The sequence below is a fragment of the Petaurus breviceps genome, unplaced genomic scaffold (assembly GCF_028583685.1).
Source record: "Petaurus breviceps papuanus isolate PSGF00001 unplaced genomic scaffold, PetGlider_PUasm1.0 90845, whole genome shotgun sequence".
Taxonomy (NCBI): Eukaryota; Metazoa; Chordata; class Mammalia; order Diprotodontia; family Petauridae; genus Petaurus; species Petaurus breviceps.
In genome coordinates, this window is record NW_027187359.1 from 26273380 (window position 1) to 26286212 (window position 12833).

At 36.3% G+C, this 12833-nt stretch overlaps 1 protein-coding gene and 1 pseudogene across 1 annotated transcript in view; one reads left to right on the forward strand and one right to left on the reverse strand.

Annotated features, from left to right (window-relative positions):
- PDIA6 (protein disulfide isomerase family A member 6) overlaps positions 1 to 12833 on the forward strand; it is a 40032-nt gene that overhangs the window by 770 nt on the left and 26429 nt on the right. Inside the window, exons 2-3 of the mRNA XM_069072254.1 lie at positions 7814 to 7955; positions 10577 to 10634. Coding sequence (XP_068928355.1) covers positions 7814 to 7955; positions 10577 to 10634 — 200 coding nt within the window. The remainder of the gene's footprint in view (positions 1 to 7813; positions 7956 to 10576; positions 10635 to 12833) is intronic.
- Positions 4462 to 5154, reverse strand: LOC138149231 (large ribosomal subunit protein eL19-like; annotated as a pseudogene).

Here is a 12833-nt window from a genome sequence, read left to right on the forward strand (position 1 = left end):
GTGTGTGTGTGTGTGTGTGTGTGTGTGTGTGTGTGTGTGTGTGTGTGAGTGAGTGTGTGAGGGAGAGTGTGCACTGGGCCTGGGGGAGAAGGGTGGGACCCACCAGTGAAGAATCCTGGTGGAGGAGGTTCTTCCTGTAGGGGAGGAAATGATGGAGGTGGGGGGGGGGCCTTTCCTGGGCTAAACTTTGAGAACTCTGAATTGGGATGACGGTGAGTGGGGAAAGCTTCTTTACATTTCAGCTTGTGCTGTGACTGGCTCAGTAAGGGTGATCCTTAATATTCTGGCCCCTTCTGACTTTACGAGGAGGCTCTTTTGTGTTTATTGGGGAGGAGTGAAAGCGCACTTATTTTGGGCTGAGAGAACCAAACTCTTGTTTGTACGCTCACTTAGGCTTGGGAGAGGGGTTAATGAACTCATTCCTCCTTGCACCAAGTATTTGGAAGAATAAGATAGGAAGAAAAAGAATTTGCTGTGGATTCATTTTGTTTATGCTTAATTTTTATGGGTGCACAAAATGGGTTGGGGGTACCACATCCCACATAATACTACTATGAGAGTTTTGTGTGGCACAATGTGAATGATAGGTGTAATGTTTCTGTTCTGTACCTGTCCTATCAGGGGTGCTTTTTCCCCATTTATATCCCTAGATTGTAACACTACCTAGTACATAGGAATTGCCTTAATAAATACTTGCTGACTGGAGATGGAAGATCATAGAGATCATAGACCCAACTCCATCATTTACAATTCAGGAAACTGAGACCCATAAAGGTTAAATGACTTGTCCAGTGTCTCACAAATGTAATTAAGTAGTAGATCCTGGGTTTAAACTCGGATTCTCTGATTCCCATTCCATTCAACTGAAGAGATAACTTCTGTATTAATTTAGCTTATTTAGTAAATTTCCTTGAATATCTAGGTTTCTAGATAAGCAATCATCAAAATATATATGGTTTTAGAATTCACACTTATTAGCAGTGTGGAACTTAACTTCAGTTAGGCAGTTTAGTGACATCCCTGCATGCAGTAGAGAAATAGAAGTTACAGATGCCAAATCATCTGCTCACATAGATTTTAGACATTTAGATAATTGAGATATTACTGATGGCATTCATCAGTGAATAGAAGGATAAAAATAAATTTAGAAATAGTATAGTTTAGAAATTAACCTATTTTGTCATCTTCTATGGAGATATGTGGGATTCTTTTGTCTGGGAGCCTGAAGTTAAGGTTCAGGAATACATAAATTCTCTCTTATATAACCTTTTAATATTTTTTTTATTCTGAACTTAGATACCAAAAAACTTTTATATATGTAATAAAACACAAAAAAAGATTGAATATGCAACTGTGATTCTCCATTCCACTAGCTTTTTTAAAAGTATAGTAAATTACACATTACTTGCAAAACTATTCTATCAAAAAAAATATTTCATTGGCCTTACCACCCTTTCTAGTCTGCCAAATCCTGGTTCCCTCATTTTAAAAAAGAGAGAAAGAAGGAAAAGCATTTGTAACAGACATGGTCAAGGAAAAGGAATCCAACAGTGACCATGTACAAAAATGTATGTCTCTTTCAGCATCACTTTTTCAGGAAGTGAATAACATACTTCATAAATCCTCTGGGGAGGGATGGTTGGTCCTTAAATTGATCTGAATGCTTTGTCTAACAGTTGTTCTTTTGCAACATTGTTGTATTTGTGTAATCTGTTCCTCTGTTTCTGCTCATTTGAACTCTTTATTAGTTCATAATACCTGGGATTCTCTAAGTATCTTTTGTCCTCATTTATGGCACAATAAATTCATATATCATAAATTGTTCAGTCATTGATAGGTATTCCCTTAAGTTCCAGATCTTTTCCCACTTTTAACTACATCTTCAGAATCAGAAAGTTTGCTTTACTTGTTATTTATTCCCTGGTTCAATTTTCCCTTTTTATTCCACCTTCTTATTCCTGTTTGTATTCTGTTTTTACACCATACTGTGTGTGGGTTCAACTTTCTCCTTTTCAGTTAAGAGTGAGGTTCTTCTGATACCTGCCTTGCCTCCTCCATTTTTATATATTCTCCAGTTTTGAGAACCAGCAAATTATACCACCTCTCTTCCTCTCCACACTAGTGTATTCTTTTTATCTTTTATTCTCTTGCCCCTTTAAAGCCTTCAAAACAGAACCAGTTTACCCCCAAATACTGTTTTTCTTGTTTAACTTCCTTAATTACCTTTGAAAATATTAAGACTGGAGGAACACTTAATTCTTCCCTTCATCATCAAACAGCCTCTTCCAATTGCTCAAATAAATTTACCTTTTGGTCTTTTCAGCAGAGTGATTGAGCATCCTTTAAAGATCCACTTTTTCCTCTAGAGGATTATATTTAGATTCACAGGGCAAATTATTCTTGATCATAAGCTTTTATGTTTTGTCTTTTGTAGTACCCTTAAGATCTCAGTGTGATCTTGACTGGTTTGCTCGGAACTAGACTTGAAGTCTTTTTTGCTTTGACATGGGAGCTCTTGATTTGGGCTATGGTGGTTCTGGGACTTTGCTATTTGTGTTTTGAGGCTATGAAATGATTTCTTTGAATCTTCATTTTTACCTACTGGTTCTAATAGATCTGGGTAGTTTTCATTTATGACTTCTTGAAATTCAGTGGCCAGATGTTTTTTAAATCATTGTTTTCAGAGAATCTAATGATTCTTAAATTATTAGTTGTCTTTGGCGTCAGATATTTTGCCTTTTTAAATTTTTTCAGTCTTGATTTTGTCCTAATATTTTTGGCTGTGTCATAGAGTCATTGATTTCTGTCTGTTCTAGTTTTCAGGCAGTCTATTTCTTGGATAAGGTTTACCACATCATTTTCTAAGCTATTTATTCTCCTTCCATTTCTTTCCCCAGAGCTTTTATTTCACTTTTTCTAAGTATTCATGTAGTGCTTGTAGAAAATCCATTTTTTCCTTTGACTTTATGCTTGCCGTTGTTATAGTTATTGTCCTTTTTGTACATCTTACCATCTTTCTAGTTGTAGTTCCTTAACTTGGGTTTTGATCTAGGCTTGGACTTTGCCTCTGCTTTATCTCTCCCTAAGTCATTGGGATTACTTGCACTAGCCTCCACCTTCTGGGACCCTCTGAGTCTTGAGATTCGTAGGATTGACTCTTTAGGGTCATCTAGCATTTTGGAACAAAGTGCTAGGGAACTTGGAGACTGCCCACCTGGACTGTTGTGGTTTTAACACTGCTTCAACTAACAGGGTCTTCACCCTGGGATTTTCAGGGGTAAGGGGCAGCTGTTGCTACCTCTAGACACAGACTTGTCCCCTACACGTGTTTCTGATTGCAACATAAAGCTACCAACTTGTTTATCTTTATCTGTACTGGTACTGGTCTTGGCTTTATTGGCAGCCTCTTTTCGTATTCTTATGGTTGACATTTTGTGTAGAAGAAGAAGCCATTTGTTATAGTTTTATTATTGGATTCATTATTCAGTCTGGTATGAATTTCAGTTTTTGTGAAAGTAGGTGTATATAAGCTGGTGAGATGCCATTCAGACAGTGATCTTGGCTAGAAGGCCTTGTGTAGTTTCTAATATGTCTTACATAACACCTTTTAAGTTAGTGTAAACCCCATTAGTTAAGAATGTAGGGAACCTCATTTGAAAGAGGAATCACAAGGGGGCGGCTAGGTGGTGCAGTGAATAGAGCACTGGCCCTGGAGTCAGTAGGACCTGAGTTCAAATGAGGCCTCAGACACTTAACACACACCAAAAAACTAGCCTTGTGACCTTGGGCAAGTTACTTAACCCCAATTGCCCCTCCGGAAAAAAAAAAAAAACAGAGGAATCAGAAAAATACCATCTACTGAAGCTAAAATAGCTACTCTCTTGAAATTACGTCATTAGTGTCATCATTGACTAGAAAGGCTAGTGTGTGGGGCACCTTCAGAAGGATAGTCCATATGCATTGTAAAAATTTACTCCTAAGGGCAAGAGTGGTGAGAAGACCTTCAGTTTTCTACCACCTACTTAAGCCTAGAGATATTCTTTGAATGGGGATATGTATGTCACCGTGGCTTCTAATCCACATAGTAGATGATTAAGCTTACATGTAGCTTGAAAATAGAACAGGAGTCCAAAGAGGTTTATATATAAAGCACATCTTGCTTTGGGGTATATTTATCTCAGGAGCTTGATATATTTTAGTGATAGTTTGAGAAGAAGCAGCTTTAAGCTAGTGCTGAGATAGAATTAAGAAAAACTGTTCTCAGGCATTGACTTTGTAAACATCAGACTTTATATATAAATCCTTGGAAAACAGCCTAGTTGGGATAAAGTTCAAAGATCACAGTACTGTACAAGTATATTGAAGAGATGAAAAACAAAGGTTTCATGAAAAAAATGGCATTTGAGGTAGACTTCAAGAGGATACCTTTATTAAGGAAATGTGAACACATGCTGTGAACTCTTTTGTATTTTTTTTCTTTGACAGTTGTCCATTTTTATTGCATATGCCAAATGGAAGGGTACTATGTACAGAGGAGATAGGGGAGGATCATTTTTTAGTCTCCTCCTCTTTGGACAAAGTCTTGATGATCTCCTCTTTCTTAGCCTGCAGACGCTCTTCCCGATGCTTTCCTGCTTCTTTAGTCTTAGACCTTCGAGCTTCAGCCTGGTCAGCCAAGAGCTTCTTCCAGGCCTTGTCTGCCTTTAGTTTATGAATGTGCTCCATCAGGATTCGTTTGTTCTTGAACACATTTCCCTTCACCTTCAAGTACAGGCTGTGGTACATGTGGTGGTCAATCTTTTTGGATTCACGATATCTTCAAAGCAGACGGCGAAGAATCCTCATTCGCCTCATCCAGGTCACCTTCTCAGGCATACGAGCATTGGCAGTACCCTTTCTCTTACCAATACCCATGTGCCTGCCCTTCCTTCGAGCCAGAGTATTTTTTTGGCATCTGGCACGAGAGTGCACAGTAATGGGCTTCTGGATGATAAGCCCATCTTTGATCAGCTTCCAGATCTGCTGGCGGGAATTGGTATTGGCAGTTTCATTGGTCTCATTGGGGTCAAGCCATACCTTCTTTCCACATAGACACTAGACACTAGAGGCAAGCCTCTTCTGAAGCCTGAGCACACTCATGGCTGCAGCAGCAGCGCAGAAAAGGAAAGGCAACTCTTTCGTATTTCATACCTCAAAACCCCTCTACATCTTTACCTATTTTCTATTCCTGTCTTGGAGAAAGAGGGGCCAACCCCTTTCCCTGACTCCTAAGTACCTTCTCCAAGAATTTTTCTTGTGGATTATCTTTCACCAACTCTTTCCTGCTTCCAGTGTCAGTGGTCAGATTTACTTCATTCTTTAAAAACCTTCAGTTGACACACTATCCCCTCAAGTTATCCTATATGTTTCTTTTTCACTACTAAAGTCATAGAATTGTAAGCTCTCTATTCTCTCCACTTTCTCATTACCTAGTCTTCAGTCCCTACTGGTCTGACTTCTGGTCCCCACTACTCTACTGAAATGATCTTTTAATTGCTTAATCCGATGGTCTTTTAATCCTTACACACTCTGACCTCTCTAGAGCTTTTATATACTGTTGTCTTACCCTTTTTGGACACTTTCTTTGGTTGTCTTCCTGTCTAACTATATATACTTTGTTGGATCGTCATCTAACTCTTGCCTCTTAAGTGTTTCCTGGGTCCCTGTCTTCTCTCAGGTCCCTGTCTTCTCTCAGATAATTCCTATGTATATGACTCTCAAATCTACATATCTGTTTGCTAATCCTTGTGCTGGATTTCATCCACAGTTCTTCAGCTGATCAGTTATCTCTTCTGGGATGTCCTGTAGACATCTCTGCCTCAAGGTGTCAGAAGTAGAACTCATCTTCTTCCCGTCTAAACTCATCCTTCTTCCAAGCTCTTCCCTGTTTCTGTTGAAGGTACTGTCATTCTTCCAGTCATCTCAGAGTTATCCTTAACTATGCTTTCTCCCTCGCATCCAATCTCTGATTATCACATTGCCAATCTTTTTGATTCTACCTCCATGACTTCTCTCTCATCTGCATCAATTTCCCTTCTCTTGACTCCCAAAGTTCCAATTCTCATCATCATTGTCCTCTACTACTGTAATATGCTATTTGTTTCCCTGCTTCTAGTCTTTCCTCTCCAATGTCTTCTGCACAGCCAACAATATTTCTAACGTGTCACTTCCCCTGCTCAAAATCACCCATGACATCCACCCCCACTGCCTACCGGATCAAATAGAAATGCCTCACCCTAGTGTTTAAGGCTCTTAATATCTTGTCCCCATCCTCCTTTCCAGACTTATTTTATACTACTACCCTTCACTTGCTTTGCATTCCAGTCATATTGGCAAATTAGCTATTACTCTAACTTTACACTCAGTCTCTCACATCTATTCATTCTCAGTCCATTCCAATACCTGGAATGCATTGCCTCATCTATGTTCAGAATTCTTCAAGTCAGTTGCTGCTTCCTAGTTTGAAGCTTTCCTTGATTTCTCTCCAACCTCCTCCCCCAAGTTGTTTGGTGTTTTCTTTAGACTCTTTTTGTTTTTGTTTTTTGAGGTTTTTTTGTACTCTAATTCTTGGTGCAAGCACCTAGAAGACAGAGAGACTACTTCTTTATACCACTAATGCCTAGCATTGTACCTTAATATTTTTGTTGAGAGAGTTGGAAGGAAGGCATTCTAAGGGTAGAGAATGAACCTGATTAGAGGAATGGAAGGAGCTAGGTAGATAGCAGGGTGTAGACAATGTTGTAGTCAGGAAGACCCGAGTTCAACTTAGACCTCAAGATTTTAACTGTGTGAGTCTGGGCAAATTACTTAACCTCTGTCTGTCTGACTTTACTCATCTGTAACATGGGGATAATAATAGCAACTATCTCCCAGAGTTGTCATGAGGATTAAAATGTGATAATTTTGTAAAGTGCTTTGCAGACCTATATAATGGTAGCTGTTATTATTATTATTATACTATATATATTTTTTCTTGTGGATTATCTTTCACCAACTCTTTCCTGCTGCCAGTGTCAGTGGTAAGATTTACTTCATTCTTTAAAAACCTTCAGTTGACACACTATCCCCTCAAGTTATCCAATTGTTTCTTTTTCACTACTAAAGTCATAGAATTGTAAGCTCTCTATTCTCTCCACTTTCTCGTTATATATATATATATATATATATTATACTATTATCTTTATTATAATTTTTTTCTCTTCCCATGTAAATACTCTCCATTTGTACCATTCACTTTCTCATACTAAAGGCAGCATCATGTAATGGAAAGCTCAGAATCAGGCAGGAGCCAGAAGACCTGAATTTTTAGCTTGGCTTTTCCATTTACTAGTTGAGTGTCATAACCTTTCTTGGCCTTGATTTTCTCTTCTTATTTTATGATAAGGATCAAATGAGATAACACGAGCACAAACTGTAAATTATTCAATAATTTGCACAGAAGGAAATGGTATATAGAGCCACCTTAGCTTCTGAATTGAATATCTAAAAGGGCTTTGAAGCCAGTTGTTTAGTATTGTAGTCTTTTGCTATAAAGATCTTTATAAATGGTGATGTGACATTGGTCCCTAAGATAAGTCAGGAACCAATTTAGCCTGTAACATACCTGTAAAATTGCCTTTTGTAGTGTGTGTTTATGAAAAATCCTTGCAGGGTTGTTCTAGAAGTAAGCAGGCAGGGATCTTCTAACTGTGTGGAGCCAATACTGGGGGGAATGGGAAGTAGAAGATTAATCCCTCCACACCTTTTTGATGGTATGCTTGTGTTTTTGTTGTAGGACTGATAAGCTGTGCCTTAATTGTGGGTGTGAGTAGCTTATATTCCTCTAGTGATGATGTGATAGAACTGACTCCTTCCAATTTCAACCGAGAAGTTATTCAAAGTAACAATTTGTGGCTTATAGAATTCTATGCTCCTTGGTAAGTATTTATATTGTAGTTGTAAGCACTATGATATCAAAGTGTTGATATGTACTCAAGTATAAACTTGAGAAACTTATTAGTCCAATAAAAGAAAATTGATGTAGGATTATTTGGTTTCTTACCTAAGGAGAAACTAATGGAAGGTATTTGGGGAAACTGAGTAAAGTAATTAAATGGTTAAAGATACTGGAGAACAATACAAAGAAAAAGTAGTAAAAATGAGTGTTTATTTTAGAGGAAGTTTTTTTTAAAAACCAACAATTGGGAAATACTTTGATGTTATGATGAGAAACTTGAACTATGTTGCATAAAAATTTATAATAACTGCATTCATTATGGCCGAATGTTTATGGACAAAATAAAATCAAGAATTTTTTTTTTCTATTTAAGGAAATTGTTTACTAAAATACACTTTCTAGTTGCTTTTTTTCATCTTAATATGTGGTTGGTGTGAGTTGAAAGTAACTGGAAATGAAGGTTTTTATTTTAGATAAAAATAATTTACCTAAAACAACCTCTCGAAGGGAGGCAGAAAACATTTAATTAAAAGCTTGTCTTCAGCAGTGCAGTGGATAGAGAACTAGCCTCAGAGTTGGGAAGATCTATATTAAAATTCCATTTCTAATATATGTTATGAGTCCAAAGGCAAATCTCTTAACCTCTCATTGTCCCCGGGTAATTCTCTAAATTGGAAACAGCTGCAAATATCCAATAGTAGGAGTTTCTTTACCAAGAAGTGTTCTGTATAAATGAAATCATCAGTCTAAATGAAGAAAGAAAAAAAAGCTTTTGCTAACAAACTCTGGTTACATGTGTCCATTTTAGTATAACACCATACTAGTTGATAATTGAACTTTTTGAGGGGTGGGATATACTTTGTAAAGGGGTCTTTTGGAATGTATTATAAAAGAAAATATCAGTGAATTTAAAAGTAAAAATCTCAGGTTTTTAATATTTATCAATGGAAACATTAAAAATTGCTTTTTAAGGAACTTGTGTAATAAAAATTTGGAAGGATGGAAACTATAGACATCAACTGAAATACTCATATAAACTGATTTTATTTAATGAATTAAAACAACTTGGTTAATAGTTACATATAATGTACATGGATTGCCCTTTTGAAGAATGTGTATTTTAATAAATGACTTAACATTAAAACTCTGTAGTAATATATGAGAAAGGAACTTCAGTGCTACAGAAGGAATATTATTTTAGACAAATTTAGGAGGCTCTGTGATTTCACCTTTAAAGGAACTATTTGTGTAAGAATTCCTCCGTGGAGTCATTTATGACTGTATAAAAGTCTTAGTGCTGGAGGCAAATAGAAGTTAAGAAATTTACTTTTCTAGAAGTTAAGAATCACATAGCTATTATGCTTTATGTTCCGGAGGTGGGATTTGAACAGAGACCCTAAAATCTGAGCCTATGACTAACCACTCTGCCAAGCTGTCTTTATAATAGTATTGTTAAACTAATCTGCCATTATAATAATATAATGTAAGCTAATCTGCCATTTTATTCACAAAGCATATGTTAAGAGACATTTGAATAACTGTCAAGCTAGAGGTTTTACTATTTACATACATTGTACATTATAACATCTTTATGTGCACAAATGATAGAATCTAACAGCTAGATACAGTGATCCTGTTTGGACAAAGGTGTTTACATAAATCACACATAATTTTGTAAAAATCTGACCCCTAATGTGACTATATAGCAAAAGTATATTATTTGTAAATACATAAAGCCTCAACCCAAGATATCTTTAGATATTTAGGATTTTAGATTAGCGTTGTGCTCATCAATAAAGTATAACCTTGTATGTCTGGGTCAGTGATTGCAAATAACTGAAAGATTAGGATTGAAGAACACAAGTGAGTCAGATTACATTATACATGTTTCTGGTCTGAGGTTTGATTTTTTTACATTTATAACTTCTGAAATTATTGCTTATATATCCACATCCAGAGAAAGAGATGCGGAGTCTGAATGTAGATTGAAACAAACTACTTGCTGTCTTTCTTTTTCTTGTTTTGTTTCCTCTTTCCTACTGATCATTCCATCAGTTATAATCCTTCTTTACAACTTAACTAATGATTAATGTGAAGATATTTGTAGATCCTATATTCAAGTGCATGCCACCATAAAGGGAAGAGGGAGGGAGGAGAAAATTTGAAACTCAAGGGACTGTGGAACTGAATATTGTAAACTAAAAGTAAATAAATCAATTTAGTTAATTAAAAAAAAGAAATTACTACTTATGTTTCAGGTGAACATCACATATTTTTCTGTTTCAAATATTATTTGACTAATGTAAATTAACTTTTAAAAGTTTAATCCTCACTTATTCTCCCCAAACCCCAAAAACCTACTAGTTATAAAATACTAGCCTGAGATATGGAGTTTCTTCTCTGCAGTTCAGATTTCTAGTTCTTTGATGCTTATTCAAACCATTTAGACAGAATTTAGCATTTTTTTTAATTGAAGTGTTAACCAAAAATTCCTAAAAGTCTTAATTTGTTTCTGTGATTATAAGTAGAGATTTAAATAATTTAATCATTGGCATTTGGTTTCCCTAACCTTCTACCCTATCTTCTCTCCCTTCCATAAAGGTGTGGCCATTGCCAGAGGTTAGCACCAGAATGGAAGAAAGCTGCAACTGCCTTAAAGGTAAATTTCAGGCATTCCCAAAAATATCTAAATATTCTTTTTGTGCTTTTGCATTCAAAAATAAACAGATTATTTGGGTTTAATCTGATAGGAAATTTTGCAGTAGCTATGAATTTGGTTTTCATAGTTTCACAGTTTGAATATTATTGAAATGTCAAGTCTGTGTGGAATCCTTAGTAATTATATTTTGTTTTCCATTCTACCTTTGATTATTATTTATTTACCCCTCATTCCTTCCCCCCTTATAATTCACTTAGTATTAATTCTGCCTCAAAATTTTGCATCCATACCCTCCTTTTCTTCTTGCCTGGTTTTGCTTCTCAGTACCTATCACTTGGACTTGTACAGTATTTTCCTAACCATTCTCTCTTTTTCTGTTTTAATTAAATATGTGATGGGTATAAAGTAATATTCTAGTAATCCGGTTCATACTTTACACTGCTATTAAAATTATCTTCCTAATGTACAAATTGAATAAATACTTTTCTGACTTTTCCATTGTCTGCAGGATGAAAAAGAAACTCTTTAATCAGGCATCCAAGGCTCTCATGATGTGGCATCAGCCACCTTTTTGGCTTTATTTCATGTTATTCCTCTTCATGTCATGTTCTCTTATCTTCCATTTAAACTGGAACATAGTTTTTCCCTGAGTTTTTTTTTCTTCCATATTCATGATCACTATCCCCAGTCCCTGAAGTTTATATCCCCCATACCTCCCTACACTTGTTAAGCTTTTTTTTTTCCTGAAGGTTAGGTGCAAGTGCCACCTATATCACGAAATTAAGCTTTCCTTGATTTTCTCTCCTTAAGTCTCTCGTTTGTCAGTCAATGACCTCTCTTACACCATTATTATATGTATTCTTGTGATGTTGTGGGACAAAAATAACATTTAGAGTCAGATGACCTACTTAGTATCCTGGCTAGGATACTTGCTAGCTGTGTGACTTTGGGCAAACCATTTTTTCTTAGCTCTCATTTCCTGATTTCTACAACAGGGATCATTGTAATGATTATGACATCTTCAAGGTTGTTGTGAGGAAAATTCTTTTAAACCATAAAGAACTGTCATTGTTATACCTATTTTTGTTCATCTTAACCACTGATAAATAGTAAACTTCTTGAGGACAAGTACTGTCGTGTTTTAATCCAAGCATATGTAGCATTGTACCTTGCATATATTGAGTCTTAAGTTTATTTAACTGAATTAAATTGATTAACTGTAGAATCTCCTATAGCTATGTGTAATGTTAATGAGAGTTGAAGATCTTCCCTGCCCATTAATAGGCCTCACGTGGAGCCCAACAAGAGAAGCTTGACTATGGGAGGTTTGTTTGTCAGGAAGGCCCACACCTTTTGTTACTTTGTAATTAAGTAGTAGGTCACTAGGATTGTGGTGCCCTCTGGCCCAGAAGAAAGGTATATATACTCTGAGGTGAGGTTTATGGGGAAAATGTTCGAGTGATGTAGCCAGAGAGACTCTGGGTGGCTGTTAAGGAGCCCCCGGCTTTGAAAACCTAGATGTTGGTGCTTCTCTCTCTGGTAATAGTATGTATAGCTTTGGTCAGACAGCTAGAACCCCTGTCTTTTGATTTATATTATTTTCTCTGTCTGCATTTTTTCTGCTTGTAATTTGTTTGTATTTTCTCTGAAATTCAGGGTGCTGACTTTTATGAAAGAACCTGTGCTAGCAGCCATCCTGGGTATACTAGGTGCTTGCTATTATACTATGTCACTAAGTTATGCCAGGGGAAAATTGAAATAATTTCCAGATTTACCTCTGGACCTCCTTATGGTTCCCACAGCTCACTTCTGTTATGCCTACTACTCCATTTTTTACTCCCTTTGTCATTTACTCCAAGTGCAAAGATTCTTTTTTGATAATTCTATTTCACTCTCCTCACTGGTGGAGTTTTGATTCTTTTTTTATCCCAGAATGCTCCTGATAGACCAGATCTCCACATGGGTAGGAAATGTTACACTGTGATTTAAAGTAAACTGATAGTCGATCGAGTACATAGCATTTGCAATCATAAGAAATTTGACCAGGTGAAAAATATTAATGTGGGGAGTTTTTAATGTAATTATAGTCAACTTAGAGCCCCAATATCACAACTTGTTTTTAAACTTTTTTTATTTAAGCAGTTCTGAAATTTATCTGAAAAACATTCAGTTTTGAACAAGATAGTGAACTCTCGCCTA